This window comes from Polistes dominula, unplaced genomic scaffold, assembly GCF_049000335.1.
Source record: "Polistes dominula isolate Pdom_NZ unplaced genomic scaffold, Pdom_raw_medaka contig_82, whole genome shotgun sequence".
Classification (NCBI taxonomy): Eukaryota; Metazoa; Arthropoda; class Insecta; order Hymenoptera; family Vespidae; genus Polistes; species Polistes dominula.
The window spans coordinates 2,578,110-2,599,466 of record NW_028301046.1 but is presented as its reverse complement, the minus strand read 5'-3'; the positions used below and the strand labels follow the sequence as shown (position 1 = coordinate 2,599,466).

At 35.3% G+C, this 21,357-nt stretch overlaps 1 protein-coding gene across 1 annotated transcript in view; it reads left to right on the top strand.

The window, feature by feature from the left end:
• The window catches only part of LOC149031626 (uncharacterized), a 59,739-nt gene extending 41,917 nt beyond the window's left edge, over window positions 1-17,822 (top strand). The window contains 10 exon segments of the mRNA XM_089175115.1: window positions 20-52; window positions 501-619; window positions 703-889; window positions 973-1,170; window positions 1,255-2,873; window positions 2,876-3,211; window positions 3,214-3,346; window positions 3,430-3,533; window positions 3,626-3,834; window positions 13,594-17,822. Of these exon segments, the coding sequence (XP_089031241.1) occupies window positions 20-52; window positions 501-619; window positions 703-889; window positions 973-1,170; window positions 1,255-2,873; window positions 2,876-3,211; window positions 3,214-3,346; window positions 3,430-3,533; window positions 3,626-3,834; window positions 13,594-13,698 (3,043 nt within the window). The 3' untranslated portion in view covers window positions 13,699-17,822.
• Window positions 17,823-21,357: the final 3,535 nt, after the last annotated feature.

Below are 21,357 nucleotides of genomic sequence, written 5' to 3'. Positions count from 1 at the left end.
TTTTTTCTTCCTGATTCAGAAGACGGAAGCACACATGGGATTACGAGGACAGGTACGAAACGAAATAAAGTCTGAAAAGTTCGTGAAAATCTTCTTAGAGATCCTTCGAGTCATATAGTCTATCTCATATCATCAAATCGAGCATATTCGTCGATTGAAATTAACGATCTTGGCAAATCAAATTCATCTCGTGTTTCGGTTCATCGTTACGGTTTTAATTATGTCTCGTGCATCTTAGAGACGATTAGTTGCATTTTGCTTTATCATATACCGATAGTTTGTTCCTTACCTGAACATTTCCTTCTATCTTAAGTAGAACGAGACGGGATTAAAAAAATTGCATGTGTTCAAATGAACGCACGTGCACACGCGTATCTACATCACACCACATCACATCACACGATACCACACCACAATCCTTTTAAGCATCTGTCCGTCACGATCATTTATCGGTTATATTAATGAATCAATAAATTTATACTTTTGATTGATAATTTCAGTCAAGATGGTTGGTACAGCGAGGGCTACGATTATTATGGTACGCGATTCGACGATACGAGAATCTATAGCGATACCGAATATTATCCAAGTTCAACGACAACCTCGTCGAGAAGAAGAGGTAAATTGATACCCTAAACTAACCCATAAAAAATTACAAATAAAAAAATGGTTCTCAAAATTTTATTATTTTATTTTACTTAGGTCCTCACAGACGGCCGTCCTTGGAAAGACAAACGACTCTCTATGACGATCATTCTTACTTTACCGATGGCTATAGCAGTGATGGTAGAACGAGCAAAATAAACGCCACTTATCCGGAATCTCAAACGGACATAAGGTATAACGAATACTACGACACTATCGCGGGATACGTGTATCAAGATGAAAGGTAGGTGGTCATTAGTACAAGCTCTCTTGGAATAAAACATTTTCTATCATATTCATCTCTGGATTCCTTCCTTGTTTTCCCAGGTATGGTCAGGATGACGAGGACAGACAATGGGATAGCGGAGGGAAGTTGTACTTGGGTACTAGCACTTATTACGAGAATAAACAAAATAGAAAAACGCTCCCGCAAAGACCTGCGTCGAGCATCGGTATTCATCGACCCGATTACACGTCAACAGTCATCAGGCAACGTAGTTGCGAATCGGATGAATTGGATCACAGGTACTTAGCTAAAGAAAGAAAGAAATTAACCAATAAATAAACGTTTCCTTCTAATTTGAATTCTTTTTCTTTCCTTTTCTAAAGCAGTTACACTCGTCGTAGAAAAGCACTGCAACCGCAACAACGTCCAATGTCTCGTCAGGAAGGAACCGGTAAGAAACTACCTCCTACACCGACCAAACCGAGCAACGTCGTAGTTGGCCGTAAACTCGTCTCTCTACCTGCTACCCCGAGCAGGCAACTGCCAAAGACTAGAACGTCCTCCGAGGAAAGTTATTACAAATATGATTACAACGAGGACTATAATTACGCTTATCGCAGTCAGGATAATTTGCCGCAAGACACGTCTTACTCAGTGAATTTGTACGCTACGCAACAGGATGTTCTCGTCGATCAAGCGCATATTTCTGGCAAAAATCGTTATACCGAAATTAGTCAGGACAATCAATATGCGACCAGTTACGAGAGTCAGTTAGACGATCCTTACGCGTATCAACAAGATTCGCAGACACAAGATATCTACGATCAATCATACGTGCAAAATTCATCGTATAAGGATGAGTATCAAGAATCTTACGTACAAGACAAAAATGTAGATATTTATCAAAAAACGTACGAGGACACGATATATCCTGATGCGAGCCAAGCTAACGACCAATACACAGTTTTACCTAACGATCAGTATACGAATTTTTCGAATGATCAGTACGACAAGGGTCAAGACATGATTATCGAAAATAATTATCCTGTTGAAAATTATGATCGGAATAACGTACAATATCAAGAGACATATAGTCAAGATGAAATTTATCAAAAACAGTACAGCGATTACGTTCCTTCGAGCGTCTACGACCAGAATAACGTATCGAATACTTACAATCAATATCAGCAGTACGATTCCGATTATAATATCAACACATCTACAGATTATCAAAATACTTATCAAGATAATACACACAATGAAGTGCCTGTTACGACTCAAGATAATTATCAGGATGCTTATATTAAGCAAGATCAAGACAATTATACAAATTACGAGGTTCCTTATACAAAAGAGGATACTGTATCGTCGACCTATCCAAATGATTATCAAAATCAATACGAAAATTATCAAGAGGAACGATACGATGATACAACTTATCCTGATTCTTACCAAGAATCATCCTATCAAGATTCTTATCACGATTCTTACGAGGAACGTTATAAAGAAAGTCCAGTGACTGTTACGGAAAGGAGACAAAGTGAAGTACCTGAAGTATCCGTAACTACGCCTAAGGGTCAGACTAAAACAAACGGTTATCCGTCTAGCGAATCGGAATATTTGCATTCTAATCAAGAAACCGAACAAGTTTCGCAAGTAGGTGCGTCGAGGAGAAAGAAACTCGGTAAGCGCGAGGCCAGTCCACTTTTGCAACAAAACACGGACTCGCTGGAATCGAGAGATGACGAATTAAAGGATTCATTTGAAACAGCTATAAGTTCCGTCGAAAGTAGTCAACCTAGAAAAGCTCTTAGCGAGTATTCCACTGCGGGAGATTCTAGTCCTGCGGCAGCAACTATAGTTGATTCGCCTCAGAGTACGACTCAGCCACCTACAAGCATGGTCAATCACGTAGCTAGTGTAGAAAATCATGTTAGCAGTAGTAGTATTATCACAGTTACAGCGACAGTTCATTCAACCTCTACTACGGCAAATGGCAAACGATTTCTCGAACAGACTCATATCAGGAAGAAACAATTGAGGACGAGGAACATCCTGAGATCATTCCCACAGAACTTCAGAGAAAGGATTCTCAATTATCTTATCAGAGTCAAATCAGTCAACATTCGAGTACTCATTCGCAAAAACCAAAACTCACAAGAGGCGATTCTTACGCTTCTGATCATTTCCCTGAAGAGTCATACGATAGAAGAGGATCTTATGTTCAATCTACCAGAAAAGATTCCATTTCTTCAACCACACAAGAAGCATTCAAACCGCCTCTAACCAGAACCGATTCATATCAAAGCAGAGGGTCGGGTTATGCACAAAATTTCAACGCTCTCAAGCAATTTCCAGAGCTGAGAGTTATCAGAGAGGTTATTTCAAGGATCAAGAAACGATAGACGAGACCGACATTACTTTGAGCAATCAATTGAACGGAGGGTACAAAATGAGGGACGAAACTCTTGAAAGGTTAATATTATTTACATATTTTTATTCGTGTAATCTTTCTTAATAATCATCGTCGTTTATTTTTACATTAATTTGTTGTCCAGGTACGAACACGGAGAAGAAGCAATGATTCGTAGCTCTCGAGAGAATTCATTGGTCGACGCGTACAAGACGACTCCACCATTGTCGCAAACGGAGAGTCCGCGCGGTTAGTAGGCTACGTAATAGGCCGATGAATCTTATATCCGTCATCTATCGGTTATCTATCAAGATTTCTATAAAAAGCTTATTTTATTCTAGGTAGTATAACGAAGCAAGCATCGTTGGAGGAGAGCGTTCAAATGGATACTCCGCCGCGAAGTCCACCAGAACCACCACCCGATCAGGAACTTTTAGAGATGGTCGGTGCTGTACCTGTTCCAACCCAACTCAAAGAAAGACCGGAAATAAAGATGACACCTCGACAACGTTGGCACTGGGCCTACAATAAGATCATCATATCATTGAACGTGAGTATTTGTTTTCCATCCTTATAATGCGATCGCTCACCTGACCTTCGACTAAATTTTTGTCTAAAAATAAACCTGTACACTCGTATAGAATTTTTTCAAAGGCCGTGTTAACGCTCGAGTTACACGTCAAAGTAACGTTTAACGTGCTCCGGTTATTGAGTTATTTAAAAAAAAAAAAAAATAAAAGTTGTTCTTCTTATTCGGCGATAAGTCAAAGACGTTGTTGTTTAAGTAATATCCTATCATGATAATATTAAAATAGTATCGGAAATTTGTATTACGTTAAAATACTTTCGCTCTCATACTCGAACACGTCACGAAAGTACATCGACCTACGTGTGTCGACCTTCCGAAAAAGATCTGCGGTTGTTCGATATCTCGCCACCTCGTCGTCGGTAGCCCGCATCTCTTCGACAGTCCTTCGCAGCCGCACAAAAGCGGCCTTGCCAATTGTTACTACCTTTCGAGAGAACCCATCAATTTGTCACGTAGTCGTAGCTATAGGAATGGCGCGCATCCATTTTCTCTCTTTCTCTCTTTCTCTCTCACCCTGTGATTTATCGTTCGTGTACCTTTTCGTTCAAGGATGGAAGTTCGCATCACGAACTGTCGACCGGAATTTAATCGAACCGAGTCACGATCAATTGTTTGACTCGCGGTTTACAACTATTGATCTAACCTCTTGCCACAAATCAGGGACTTCAATTTTAATCATCTTAAATTAATCTTAGAAAAATTTCTTTTGCAAACACTTTTTGTTATCTCATGTTAGTAGATTTATAAAAGGTAGATTTACTTACTGTTTTACCGATGACCTTGAAGCTTTTATCGTATCAGACTGACTTTCGTTACTCGCACGGCGAATGAATAAAAAACGAACGAAGCGTGAAAAGGTTGAAGTCGTGTTAGTATATCGCAAAAGAAAGGAGAAAAAGGGTGGCTGAGAGAAATCGTCGGAGTTGCGTTGGTGACTCGTCACCTTGAAAATCTCTTGCGATGGTTCAAGTCGCAGCTGTAGATTCTATGTATATATATAACGTTAGCTTACACGAAACTTCCATTAACGCAAGCAGCCATGTCGCCCAATTCGCCTCGTCCAATCGTGTCACCCAATACTACCGCCCAATCCTCTCCTCCAATCACGGTTCTCCGAGTATACGCACCTGCTGCACTTTGAGATGCCGTAGCAGACGATGTACACTTTAGAAACGTTATTGCACTAGGGAAAATCTAAATGAGCGAATTAAGAAGACAAGAGTTGAAATTGGAAAAGTAAATTAAGCTTTAAGTGTTAAGCTTGCACACCAAGGTGAAGGAAAGAAGGAGTAAGAGAATGAAACAACATAGCCAATTCTGTTGGTTTATTTGTTGCACCGGAAGGTTGTGATGGCCACGCAATTTTGTCTAATAATTATTTACAATAACTGAAAACTTTTCCTATAGATCCGGAACATCATCTATTTGAAATATGCAATTTGAAATTGATTTTATTCAATTTTCCAAATATAATTACACCTTTTATATCGGTTATCAGTAAATAATGATTTTAATGATAATCGATAATCCATTCGTTGAGTCGTAGTCGTCGATATAGACCACCCCATAACGATTAACACAAATCTCCATTACCAATTAAATATCAAACCAAATTGTTGTTACGAAATGGCCGTACGAGAGATAATTTATTCTCGAAATAATTTATAAGTTTTACCATTCATTCGTTATATCGCCTACGTTTAACTACTTCCTTCAGTAGCTACGATATGAGATTTCATTATACTCTTTATCGCTATGATTCATTGTATTTCTGCGATATCGATACTTTAACAAACTTTTATAAATAATATCTCTCTTATTATTATATCAACTATTATTATAAAATATTTGATAGGAGTTTTTTTAAATGAATTTATTAATTTTTATTATTCTTCCTTATATTGCATCAGCTAAGAGTCTCATTTCGCGTTTCTGAGTATCACGTAGCTAGACGCTTTCCATTCTTTCCAGCGTATTTTTATTATTTCTATAAAACATGCCGTTCGTATGCTTGACCGTGTCTCACTTTGCATTTTATTCGAATTCTCTAAAGGTTCGTTCGTTGGAACCCCTTTCACTCTTGTCGATATTCCATTTTGAGAAAAATGATATACGTGGATTCACGGCGATTCATCATTTTCCTTCATACTTGAAACTCACCGAAAAAAATACTACTCTTCGATTCAATAACAATTTAACCCTGAAAGATTATTACTTGGAATTGTCCTTCCTGCGTACGTTTGTTCCACTGTGTGCCGATAAAAAAAGAAAAAAAAAGACCTCGCGAGAATATAATCTATGTAGGGCAGACCGTTTCGTTTTCGTATCATGCGTAATCGGAAGCCCGTATGATGATTGTGAACTTGCGATTGCGATTGCTAGGACGACGACGACGACGACGACGACGACGACGACGACGACGACGTTGACGTTGACGTTGACGACGACAAGAAGAGTGCGACGACCAAACGCAGAGGATGACGACGAGTAGGATGACGAACGATTAGACGAACGATATCACCTTCACCACAAGGTCTTCGCTTACTCGTCATTCGGTTATCACGGCTAACACGTTCGCGCTTGAAGCAAAGCAAATTCAACTTTTTCCTTCCAGTATCGAATCATTTCTCCGTACGTCAAGTTCGTTGCATACATCGGTCCCCATATGAACATTCATTCTAACAATACTTTCCTTGGTTTAAATTGATAACAAAGTTTTCCCGATCCTTCGACTTGGTCAAGCACGAAAGGATACTAGGCGTTTTTATCGATCGTTATTAGGCTTTTATTAGACGGAAGTGTCGTCGACGGTCTGCAAAGAGAGTACATCTTCGCAGGGGGTCGTGTTAACTTAAGTGAAAATACCACTGAGAGGTCCATCACAAGCTAGTATACTAGCACCCTACTTCTTACCATTACTATATGACGATATCCTAAGCTCGCACAACGATCTATCAGCCTCATTGAGTCTCGTCGTAGTTGCCGACCAAGAAGGATCTCTCTTTTATTCTTCGTTCCATCTAAGGATTATTATCCTTTTGACCGAGATACTCGAGTATACACCTAACAGCCACTTTCAAACATCTACGAGGCAACAAGTTGGCGTGGCTGAGAACGTTAACTGTGGAAACCGGAAAACACTGTACCTGTTTCTAAAGGAACTGAAGTATTGCCCTTTAAAGATGTCATTCGAGGAAACATTCTTAAGAAAGAGACACGTCAAAGGAAGTAAGGTAAAGAGAACGTTTTCTTGAAAAAGAACTTTGTCAATTTTGAAATAAACAAAAGACTTTATTTTTGATCAAAGAAAACGACAAATTTTTCTAGTTAACATTGAAACAAACGATAACGACTGACCGACCGGATGGTTCTTTATCGTTAAAATAAAAATAACTCTTAAACGAAGTTTCCGTTACGTTAAAATCATATTTCATTGTCAAATCGTATATACGTTTCAACGTATATAATATTTTTTATCGAGAAAAAGAAAGAAAGAAAATCAGTGAAAATGGAGACACGTGAAAAATCGACCGAATGGGCATTGCTCTTTCCTTTGAAAGCTGGTCTCTTTGCAATGAAGTCTTCCTTATCATCAAAGAGCGTTAATCGGGAGAAAGAAAAAATTGCTAAAGAAAAAATATCCTTGCCAAGGGCTAGGATACGTCGTGGATCGTCTCTTTCTGATTTGGACAAACTTCAAAGTAAATCAATTTTACCGGATGTGGTTAGATCAACGGAAAAATGTTCCGAATCTCTTCCACATTCACCGGCACTTTCAAGAACGAATCTTCAACTGTGTACCAATCAGGTCAGAGGTAGCATCGGTGATCTGATGAATCTGAAAAAATATGGTGGCTCTAATTGGAGTGTCAGAAGCGAGAGTCTTGTTGCCAAAACTGTACCTCTAAGTACCGTAACTCTCAGACATAGTCCACAATTTGAAGATGATGTTAAAGATTTCGAGGATGAACTCAGAGATGATTTTGAATTGAACGGACAACCACTTACTTGCGCTCAAAGGACTCAACGACTCAGCAGACTTATCAAGAAACAACGTCAAATGATGGTCTTTAGTCCTAACTCTATCAAAAGGATGATCGTAAGTTTTCAAAAAGAATTTAATTTACGTTAAGTCCTTTCTCAATGACGTGTCTCGTAAAAACGATTTAAGATCTAATGAAATATGTCTGTGTAACAAAATATGAGAATATATGTTACATTTACGTAATACCTGTTGTTGTTTAGGGATCGAGCTTGACGTTTATACGAAGTTTTATGTCTACAACCTTTTTTTTATCGTCAGAAAATCTCTCTTTCTCTCTCTGTCAGCTTACGTGACAGTAATCTTGTAAAATTAAAAAAAAAGCACACAAGCCATGATTTATCCTGTCATTTTATACCCACACTTAATAAATGACACCCAGCTATGCCCAAAACGTGTTAAAAATGCGTGCCCTACGATGAAAATGTAATTCAGCTGGAAATAGGAATATTATCGTCAATATAATACCAAAATAAAAATAAAACTACAATAGCTTTAACATATTTTCTAATTACGATAACGAGCCTCGAGCGATATTTCGAAATAATCTAATCTCGGTATTATAGGAAGGACAGTACGTATCTTTCGCGTTAAACATTCGCATGAAAGATAAAGCATGAAAATTCATGGAAATTTAATCATTTCGAAATGTTTCCAACACACGATTTAGTTAAGTGTGTTCTTCTTCGTTGACAAAATTTCTTTTTATAATCGATTTTTTCCTACCCTCCCTCACCATCACCAAACCCCACTTATGATTCAACGACGTCGACATATTCCTACTTTCCGATTATTTTCATCGATCAATATCCTTACGTGTAAATAAACGATAAACGGTAGATAGTACATCGATCTTATGATTTTCTCATGAGTTATTTCAAACGAGGAAAATATGTCGTGACGGGAAAACTTGTCGATGGCAGAGAATATGGTAGATAGTTGTGTTGCGTACTTAACAAGACAAAAATAGTATTATCGACTATCATGAACTAGAGTCGAAGAAATGTCCCGAAAGACAAGTAGGACTACACAGGGTATTATAGACGTTTGCTGTTTCCAACATCTCGTTAAACTTGAAATAAACTCCATACACTTTGTGACAGTAGACACTTACTCAAGTTCAAATATTCATAGTATATTCAGACAACGTTTGCTTATTACCGTGTAGGAGGAAATGGTATTGTCTTATGGTTAGTCTATCAACAACTTCTTACGTTGTCTCTCAGTAACATCACGTGTTTTATTCTAGCAACTTCAGTATTTCTAAAATCGTCTTTCCAATGAGTTCGAATGCAATTTTCTTCGAAATAACACTTTGTTTTCTTGTTTTGTTGTCTTCCTACAAGAAATTCAAACTAACTTATTCGTTCTTCTCGTATGTCGTCACGGTTGAAACAAGAAAATAAAGTAAAGCTGAGTTTTTTTTATTTTTCCAACTTTTAATTTTTTTGTTGTTGTTGTCTTTTTCAATTCTCAAGAGATTCTCGAACTTTATCTCAAGAGGTAGTTTAATTTTTTTTTTTCTTTAACGATGAAAGCGATTGAGTATATATCGTTTGAGATCTGTCATTGGAGAAAAACCCCTAAGAAAGTTGCAGAGAAAAAGATTGTCGAATCTCGTGAAGGAAGCTTCCTTCCATTCGAGCTAGAGTCTTTTAAGTACGCGGGTTCATAAATGATTCGTTGGACACATCTCAGCTCGTAAAAGGTTGTGTCTCTCCCCTTTTTTTTTCTCTTTCTCACTAAAATTTTCTCCTATCGATCCAGCTTTGCAGAAACTGGTTTTTCTTCTTCTTTTTATTTTTTCTTATGTTTCTTGAACATATGAACAAATAATACAAAGTGTTTATGGTTTACGCATGATTTCTCGTACCAGAAATATATATATATATATAGCAAATCGTCGTATGCTCAGATTTTAGATGATCGTTCTATGTTGAAAGATTTATAACGGTGCGTTGATTTTCCCGTTTCTTCCTACTTGAAGCAATATATTTTTGAAACGACCAACCGTTTCTTTTCTTTCATTTCCACTTTCCGCTTAGAGTGTTCCACTCGAAACACCGTGAAAGTTCATAGTTAAATTCTTCCTAGATCGTAAAATGAAAGCTGAGAAAAAAGAAAAATAGAGGTAAAAGTCAGTGTGCCAAGAAAACGCCACTAGAATTACATTCTTCCAAATGCAAAGGTTTCGTTCTTCAGCAAAGAATTCGCTATGGTTATATGGCTCCATACTTTGCTACAGGATACTATTACAAATTTGCATATTTTTCAAAGTGAAAACTTCTTTAGAATGGAGGTGATTTGAAAAAAACGTACGACAATCCATGGTAACGGCAACGAAACGATGAAATGGATATGGAGACAAATATAGAATATAGTCTGCGACCGGTTATTTAATTACTTCCGGTTACTTCCTTCCTTCTTTCCTTTACGTTTACATATTTTTTCATCCTATATATACGTCCTACTATATCTTACACCAAATCTAACATACAACTTGAATTATTTTTCTTGATCATCTCAAGCACGATAAAAAGTATCTAAAATATTAGATGGTTCGAAAAGTCGTTTCGTTTTTTGCTGACGCAATAATGGCATTAGTTAATGCAAACCGATAAATAGTAACATATGAGATCGATGAGAGGTTAAATTTATCAAATTCAACTATTTATGACCACTTGTAAGGTTTAGGTTTAACCTCGAAGCAAAAATAATCTTCATTTTTACAAAAGAAAACCGAAACGACTTTCCGAACCACCTAATATTTTTTTCTTAGTTTTATTTCGAATATATTCCATGTATTCCAAAATTTTCGTAGCAACATACATTTATTAATTTTTTCGTTTGAAATACATCGGATACGTGTGTATTTGTAAGAGGAATATTATTTTACTTCAGAGAGTCAAAATCGATTTGACTTTCTCGTCATTCTCTAACATATAACGTGTTATTTCCAATGCGAGAAAAAGCTACTGTATAAGATATCCACGAAATGTAATACATGATACATCATTTTTTTTTTTTCCTCAAAGAACATATCGGTTTTCGTGAGATGAAAGAAATCATACTTTATTTTTTGGCTCGTAGCATGTACTTTTGCTCCAAACATTTTGCTTTAGCCCTCCTTCGTGTCCGTGATTTATCACAAACTGTGTTGCGAGTAAAACGCAAATACGGGTTGCGAGTAAAGTAAGATAAGAGTATCATGAAATATAACAACGAAGATATTTTATTTTTATTTGTATTTTTATTTTTACTTACATCCATTTCTGGTGTCTTTTTAGATAGATACTTTTCTCGAGATCTTCTTTGTATCTATTTTAAGCGTCAATATTTTACGGTTAACAATGTTAATGTTTTTCCAAGAAAAAAAGGAACAGACATTGATTTTTTTTTTTCAGGAAAAAATAACAAACAAAAGTTCTAGTTTGAGAAAAAAGTTTTGATCTAACCAGAAAAGTTGAAGGTCTATTAGAATTCAATGAAGTGACACGTGAATTTTTACGAATTTGTTTCATTTTTCCAAACCTTTTTATTTCAATCTATCTCGAACAAAATATTTGTTTATTTAAATGAAAAATAAATATGTGCGTGAAACTGTATGTATGCTTTAATTTAATCTTTCTGTCTATTAAATGAACATTTTCACGTAGAAATGAAACGTAATCTTTAAACAAGGATCAAAATTAATTTCTCGTTGGCCATGTTGTACCGAATAATTTATAACTATGACATACAATTTAAAACGTTTGTGCATAACTTACGCGACATTATTACGTACACAACGTACCTTTTCGCTTTACGACACCAACGAAAAAACGTTCTCCTCTTTTGCGTTTGGTCTCGTTTTTCCGCGATTAAAACGTCGAGTCAACGGGCAACGAAACGCTACTTTCAGTGTCGTAAATACAACAAAAAAAGAAAAAAAAAAGAAAAAGGAAAACGTTAAAGTGACGTTTCTACCACCTTCCCCCCCCTCCCCCCATAATCATGCATTTCTTTTTCCAAATTTTGCGTGCAATTAACGCTTTGCCATTTAGCAAACGAACGTGTGAAAAAAAAAAAGAAATATTTCAATAGCAAGTTGTTATTTCTTCATTTCTCTGTGTCAAGGATATTTTATATAAATAAAAGTGTAATAAAATCGTTTGCAAGAAATCATACGAATGCATCTGAACGATTCAACGTTCAACGTTCTACCATCTTGTAATTGGATCACGGACAAAAAAGTCGGTTGAACGTTTGATAATGTAGAAAAGATGCAGTAGAATGTTTCGTAGATACTTCCCAAGAATCCACAATTATCAATGTCGCTATCTTAGTTTTCCTTTTGTGTTTATAGATACTTGGATATTCTCTTGCAAATATCTCTGTAGATTTTCTGCCCTTTCTGCGATTTAGCCCTGAGGGACTTAAACGCAGTCTATGCGAAACCCGAAGGCGTTTGCACTACCAAAGATTATGCGAGCTTGGAACAAAGCCAATCATACGGTCGTTCTGGGTTAAAGGAAAACGGTGTACATAAGGAAATTCATTGGATTTCCTTGCATTTCGCTTGCCGACCATTTTCCTTTTTCTTCGTTCGTAATAGACGAACATTGTCTACTCCCGTTTTCTACATGCTACGTGAGCATTTTCTTTTTGTTTCGAACGATTACGAAAACTATCTAATGTTAACTGTTACAGCATGATCGTCGTTCTAATTGGTGACCGTTTATTTTGAAAATTATCTAAAAATAGTTGAGATAAGCGAAACCGGACAACGTGATGTTTCGAATCAAATAAAACCTGTCGATTCTAATCTTCCTTCTTCCTACGTTTCTACAATTTTCCTTTACGAATATACCGATAAGATTAAATAATTCGTGTACGTTCGATTACGTGTTTCCGTTTTCGGTATCTAATTTCGTGTATTCTCGATAATCGTACATAGATCATGCATTTGTATTTTTAAATAGGAATAAACAATTCTAGAACATTTGCTACATGCAACGATGCATTAATGCAGTATAATTAAATACAAAAAAAAAAAAATTATTATCTCTGTCTATTTTTTTCATCTTTCTCTGTGTCCCTTTTCTTTCTGTTGGTGTTCATAAAGCATTGTCTTGAATGCTCTATTCGCGTGGTTCATAACCGGGTAGGTCTTCGTTTCTCGTTTCTCCTCCTACAGACATTTTTGGCATCACCACTCAGTACTCATATTTATTCATGAGAAGCGACGAAATAATTAAAGTCTTCAGCAGGCTTTTCTTCTCTTGGCCGTCTTGTTTCTCTCCTTTCACTTCCCAACACACCCCTCTGGGTACATTTACGAGCTAGCACCGCGTATTGTTGCACGCATGGCAGCACGTCTGAACGCGACTAATTGCAAATAATAGCCCTGGCAGGTTCTTCCTGTCCATTCTAACTCCTTGACGTAGTGAAAACGTCGTTCTCATTTTCCTCCAAGAAACTACTACGCGAGTACAAACTACGAGTCTTTCGTTGTTAGCCTTTAACGACCATAAACTACTTCTTCTTACATTTTACAACCATTCCTTTTTTTTTTTTTTTTTTTTTACACAGACCTTTACGAACAACGTATCTGACAAACTTTTTATTGAATTTTATGCAACTTTTTTAACCAACACGTTACACCTTTTCTTAATATTTGTTTGTTTTCTTTGTTTCAGGTGAGTACTAAATCGAATATTCCATCGTCCATTTTATTTGTTTATTTATTTATTTTTTTTTTTTATAATACGTGCATCGTAAACTTCATCGAACGAGAACGTTGATCGCAGGTGAGTCTTATATTATTATATTTTGAATGCGCAACGATGATGCTTCGTCTCTCTTAAACTATAATTGCATATAAGGTAGAATACAATAGATTCAATGGCTTGAACGGCAAACAAAGTTTAACCGCCACGTGATATGGCACTTAACGTGCGACCTTCATCGATCGGTAAACCTATCCAAATGAAGATAGCACCGACGTACGTCTACTTACTCTCAGTTATCGCGATCGTGCATAATAATAATGTAAAGCAAAGCTTGACTCAAAACGTTTATGCGTTTCAATGATTACTTATGCATATATATATATAATAATTAATTATGTTATTGAATACGTATATGTAAATAGATTTAAGAAAATCATATAATTTAAAGTTAATATAAATAACGTTAAATATTTCTTTACTAAAACACAAGAAAAGAAAAGAAGATGTAAGAAGTGTGATGTGTTTCATAAACATCAAGAAAAACCGAGCTATTTCATTTTTACGAGTTTACCCCTTTTTTATCTAACACTGAATTCTGATGCAATGGTTAGCAACAACTAAGGGATAGCAATGAAGGTTGCGAAGATGATAGTCGAACCGGTGCGAAACACCTAAACGACTAGCGATTTACATTTTACGCGCTTGTTGCGGTATTCTTGCTGCTAAATCGCCGTTAAATCGTGACCGGCTTCAATTTACTCCCCGTTACGAATACCAAATACTCGGATTCACATACCACGCACAACTAAGTACGTATTTAGGTCAGTTGGTTTCTATCCTGGTTCTATATCCTTACCCAACAGTTTACTTTCACTCTTCCTTGTATTAAATCTCTTCTTTCACCCCTTATTTATCACAGCTCGACTTGAAACGATAAACTACCAAACCACTATCCCCTGTTTTCCTCTATTCGTAGTGCGTAACCCTATGCGTAACCCTAAAAGGGTCGAAGAATTACGTTGACACTACTCTGTCTCTCTATTCTAACGGATTTAACTCGCACCAAGGAAATCCAATTTCCGTTTTATCTAGCCACGTTTACGGTTCTGCGTTTCCGTTTCCGAAAGACAAATTACGACGACACATGGGATGGGATGTAGGTAGTTACGTTTTACACCGATATAAGCAAACATGCATGTCGTTAACGCTAAACCTACCTATACCTTCGTGTATACCTATTACTACCGTGAACGTTCAAATTACTACATTAAAAAATAAAACATATATTTTCATATAGAATGTAATTTTAACAAATTGAATAGTGAACGATATACCTTATTTTATTTATAAACGAATTTATATGCCTTAAATTATTTACAAATTACAGGACACGATGATTTTTAAGTTTACGAATTTCTACGAATCGTTTCATTGTCATCGTAATCGTCGTTTCACTTTAAAATTGGTAATTTACGGAAGTGAGATTAATTGGAACCCATTTAAAGGGTTCAAAAGGTTAATGAATAAAAGTATAAAAGAGTTAACACAATGTCGTGAAGAATCCAACGTGTTAGTAGAAATATAAATAAAATATCGTTCCTCGATCGAATGCTGTTATTCGTTCTCGAACCAAATCGTGTGGCTTTTTAAATTAACGAGAAAACTACGAACCCTTTCAATTCGTTCCTTGCTGATTTGATAATCCACTATTCATTAAGTTAATTCGTTAATTCATAGCTATAAATCTACTACCATTTCGTATAGTAGATGTACTACCTACCTTAACACGCTTATACCTTTTGGTTTAGATATTTAACATTCGTGTCGCGAAGAACAAATATATTGGGTCGCAAGTCTGTGCTTTCAAGAGATCATTTGAATCGGAAAACGAGCCGTGTTTCGAAATTCACTACTACTCTCGATAATCGAGTTTTGCAGTAAAACGATTGATTGTGATTTCATCGAGATCTTTGAGAATTGAATTTTCTCACCTAGCTTTTCATATTTCACACAAAGAATAATCCCGAGGTCTCACTGCTGTTTAATTCATCCATTAAAATCCTTAAAATAAAAAAAAATAAACGAACTGCCAAATTTGTCGAATAATTTCCAGATTTTTCAAGCAAACTTTTCTTCATTAGATTTCTTTCGATAAAAATCGATTTTGTTCATTTTTAAATCGCTTTTTTCTCTCTTTTTTTCCTTTCGTTTTCCTTTGTACGTTATATTATATTTATCTATCCATCTCTATTCACTGACACTCCTAGTAAGGCCACTTTTTTCTTTCTTTTTTTTTCACGATATTAATATTAATGCATCGTTTGGGGAAAGCGTAGTTTAATGCAGGCATCGTTGCATTTGCAAGTTTTCCACTGTATAATGGGACCCTTTCGTCCTAACACGACGGGGAACGAAACGCGATGCAAACGAAACGCAATGCAAATTCATGAATTTCGATTTCCATTTCGTTCTCGTGCTTCATTCGACGACGTTATTAGCCAAATTGTAATTTTCATAATTTCATTTTAAGTTCAGTGCGGACTTTTTAAAATTGAGATAAAATTTTTTTCTTTATGGTGTTTTTTCTTTATTTATTTTTCTCCAAAGGTTAAATTCTTTGGAAACTTTAAACGAGAAAAGCACATGGGTTGGTCGAACGATGTGCAGTGTTGGGAATAAGAAAATGATCAAAAATATTGAGATACTTTGTTTTCGTGTTTTTTTTTTTTATTCAACGATCACGTCATTTTGTACATTTTTTTTTTATTTTCCAAGCTGACGTCTCATATATCGCCGGTGTCAGGGTGAGTCCGTTATGACAAGTGGAAGTAACTTCGTTGGTTCTCAAGCTTGTGACAGAACGACGAGATTAGTTTCACGAACATAAGGTTTTTCTAGTGACGGTCCGTTGAATTCCAAGAGATTTGAGAATAGTAGAATTCTAAGAAATAGAAGAAAAAAGAAGAATCACTTCAGAGTAGAAAAAAAAAGTTGAAAATGTCTAAGAATGAATTATCATTCTTACATATTTTTTTGTTCCTTCTATTTCTTATTTTATTATTTTTCTGCACGAATACCATTCGTTTCGAAGGCGATTGATTTAACTTGCCAAATGCCAATAAGATTTATCAATACGATTCGTGATTCTGCTTATTTACGTGATTTATTATTTCCTACGTTAGGACTTGAACTTATGAAGAAATCGATAATTTCTTCTATTCCTGTCTTAAATCAAAGACAGACTTCTAACAAATTAAAGAGAAAAATGTCATAGATTTTGATTGTATTTTACGAAGAAAATTTGTCTTCTTTTAAAGTAGAAATCAGATCACAATTTTTATAGAATTTCACATAGACTAAAAACCATAAAAAATTTATTGATTTTCATTAATAATGTTATGGCAAATTTCCAACATTATGAGATACAATTCAAGATGAAACTCAAGAGGTAACATGATCTAATAAAACTTAATCTGACGAGATTGGAGTTTCAATTTTGAATTCCTAATTTCTTTAAACTTCGATGATATATCGATATATCGTTTCACTCACGTGTTAGATCTTTTTCACCTAAGTACGCACAAAGAAAATGGTTCACCGCGCATCTAACATCGAAAAAAATTCTTTCCTCGAGAAACATTGTAGCAATCAGCCATGCTGCATTTTGTTTGGGTCGTCCAAGTTTAACCGAACGAAATGATACTGCGTTCTTCTTTTCAAACGAATTCATCTGAACGTTTTTCCCATAGGAATTAGTATTCAACCAAGATCTTCTTCGATGTGTGTGTGCAATTCTTTTTATATTACCCTTTTCATATACAGCAATAATAAAATTAATTCAACTTGGTTGCACCATTTGTTGAACAATGTATCACATACGTGAGTTTCTCTACTCCTAGATAATTATACTAATTATTTTGAATAGTATTTCTTCCGTTTGGAATAGATTGAAAAATAGACATTGAAATAAAGTACGAGTAAGAAAAATCAAAGTTGCACATTCTTTCAATAGCAATCAATGAAGCAAAAAAAGGAAAAAGAGAATTTCGTCGTATTATCGATCTTCTTTTCATTTAAAAGTGTGCTTTCAATTTTACACGTTCTCGCTCTAACACTTGTAATTTTTCCATTGTTCTCTTCCTGTTCCTTCGCGAGTACTCATGTTTTCGCTTTTCCTCTTTCTCTCTTTCTATATATATATATATATATATATATCTTACATTTCTCTTCCCTTCATATGTGCATCCTTTTTCAGTATATTCTTTCGTACTCCTTTCTTAACCATCCATCCCTCGTCTCACTTTCAACGAGGGCGAGTGATACTCCGCTTTCAAACGCTTTTAAGTGCTTTCCGTTGTAGGTCGAAATTTCCCAAAAGTCTAGCCTAACGTATCATCTCAATACTTACATATGTGTATTGTCGCCTTCTTCAAGATTTTGATCCTTATATATGATCGGTAACATTATATCAAACCGGATGTAACTTTTACTCGAGATAAAAGGCCGAAAAAGTATCTCGGAATCGTCTCCTTAACCCCAACCCCCACCCCACCCCCACTTCTTCGATTTATCCTTCAAGCTTCTTATTCTTCAACTTCTCAAGAAGTTGACCCCCACAATTTGGTTGTTTCAAACTTACATTCAAATAACATTTGGTTTTGACTTCAATTTTTGAAAATAATTATTTGTCTATTGTTTTTAATCGCGTGTATGATTTAATAGCAGTAATGCACTAGTTAAACGATATACGGGGTGCAACGTGTACGATTTGTAGAAACCCGATAACGACGAACGCTACAGTTACTCGTATACATGTTGCTCCGTGACCTTTTGGCAAAGTTCCAAGTCACGAGTCGCCGGCCGGTCGTCGTCCAATCGAACCACCCACGAAAATCGATCCTGAGTTTCACGAGTCTAGGATCATACATGCTCTCTAAACATGTATGCGTGTGTATTCTTTATCTTACTCATCTCAATATTTAGGAATTTTCTTAGAAAATACAATCTTTTCTTTGTAATGAGGTATTAACATTACGTTTTATGAGATACAACATTATGTTATATATGTATATGTTTTTTATTAATTTTTTATTATTTTCTCTTGAAGAAAAAGAATATAAAAATATAACCTAGAATATAACAATAAAAGTATGATCGTATTTTTGATTGATATTTTATTACGTGTATAATGGAATACACAGCGGTGGACAAAATCGATCGATTTGAACCCTCGAGGAAAACCCGTCAGGTTCCATTCTTACTAATTGCTAACGATTATACTCCCGTTGGTTTGTTGCTTAATCGAATTATTACTTGATTAAGGCGAGAAGGTCGAGAAGTTGCGATCGTAAAAGTACGACAGTGACGATGGTGAGCATTCTCAGTTAAATAACGTTACAGATGACAACTGTTCTATCTAACACAGAACAATTAGAATCGTCTCTTTCCTCATATCTCTGACAATTAAGGAATTTAACGACACTAATTATTATACAATTCGCAATTTCATTTTCTACGATCGTTACTAATTCCTAAATGATCCCCATTTCTATTTCTAAAAACAACCGACGATATCGTATAGCTTTCTAATTTAACTTTAATCCATTTGTATTCGAATAAATTTGTTCCTATATATATATATATATATATATATATATTTTATAAAATAACATTTTTAATACTATCTCGAATTATTTTTAATACTTTAATGGATTTTTTTCTTATCAGAAAAAAAGCTTAATATCGGATATGATCTGAGATGAATCGTGGATTAAATCGCAAATAATAATCTAGTACACTTTTTAAAAGAACTTACTTCTTTATTGATCTAAAAATTGCATTTATATATTTTACTGTATTATATAATATAATATAATAAAGGTTTAATATATCAAAACTAGAGAAAGAGAAATAGAATAATGAAAGAGGTCGAGAAGCGTGCACGTGTACGAGAGATACGTTAGAAAAACTTTTCGTATTTTATCCTAGGGGACAAGACTTTCTTCCACCTTCTTCTTCTTTTTTTTCCCCTCTCCATTTTAAGAACAGTTAATTCGCCTTCTTCCATAATACACTGGCACTGCATACGTGCATCACGTGGCAAAAAGAACGTAGGGGTTCTACTACCTTGCTTGCTATACAAACTCGTGTCACCTCGAACTTAACTTTGTCTTGCCATCCTCTCTTTTTTCTTCTTCTTCTTCTTCTTTCTTTCCTCTTCTTTATTCCATATTCCCATCTTTCAAACACAGACACACTTTTCATTCTTACCTACCACCTTCTACCTGTTTTTTTTTCTTTTCTTTTTCTTCTTCTATTAAAATCTAGGCCGGCAAGGTTTATGCGCCGAACCATCTTCCAATTCTTTCTTATCCCGTTGCTGATATTCAAATGTTGTTTGTTCAAACCACCAACAACAACGACAACGAACCATCGACGACTTTAATTTAGAAACCTTAATAAACTCTTGACGACGAAAAAACTCTAATCTTTTATATACCACCATTTCTTTCCTTTTCAACGAAAACACCAATTACTTTTTCTTTTATTTTTTGTTTTTGTTTTATTCTCGTTGATCAAATTGACTTCACATGGTCACTTTAATTCAAAAGTAATTCAACTAGTTTTATTACTCTATAACTAAGTAAAACGATATTCTTATCTTTCTTTTGTTTAATATTAGTCTCCTTAAGGGAAACTAACGTTCCATGAGGGAATGCAATTGCATAAAGTAGTAGAAACTAATTATAACAATATCAGATAGTGCATTAGGATAAAATTTCAGTTTCTGGAAAATGATACATCCTCCAAGGATTTTCTTTCAAACTAGGCTCAACTCCTTTGGGAAATTCTTCATATTATTATATATTATTCATTCATCTAACTAAGTTTAACATTTATCATTTGTAAAATATTTTTCAATTTTCTAACGAATCATTGATAGTAGTTCTTTCATGAACGAATAAACGATTATATTGAACCACTGATAACGGATAACAGGCGTCGGCTGTTACTGACAGAGGCGGCTTGTCATTTGCTCGTAAATTAACCCTTTTGACCTATACACAAACACACACATACACATACATTCTCTCTCTCTCTCTCTCTCTCTCTCTCTCTTTATATTTCATATGCGCGCGCGCGCGCGTTTCTATTCGATTGATCGACCCAAACTTTCGTGAAAATGTTTGGTTATTAGGGTGAACGTACTAAAATCATAAATCCAAATATCTCTGCACCATTTCAACGCTTGTTATATGACAAATATATGATAAAAAATGATTTAAAAGATTAAATTTAATTTGATGATTTGTAATATAGTTTATTTAAGGTTAACATGAGTGACTTAGGGGTTGTACAAATTTATTGAAAAATATTACAGTTCATTCAGTTTCAACTATAGAGATTATTCGGTCAGTCGGACAAGCATAAGTCGGTTAGTTGAAAAGGGTACAAACGTACGTACGTACGTACATAAGCTCGACATGGCTACGCAAACAGTCCAATTCAATACAAAGGAACATTTGAACATTTGAATATTTCAAGTGTAATGACACTTGAAAATTCAAACTTGGTAAACTACGATCCATAATAGATGCTGGACACAAAGAACATTGATAACGTTCTCTCTCTCATGAATGAATAAAATAGATAATCAAGCATTTATATTTGTCGGAGATATTTCATTTTGAATTCATGAAAGAAAAACACATATTTAGAAATCGAATTATG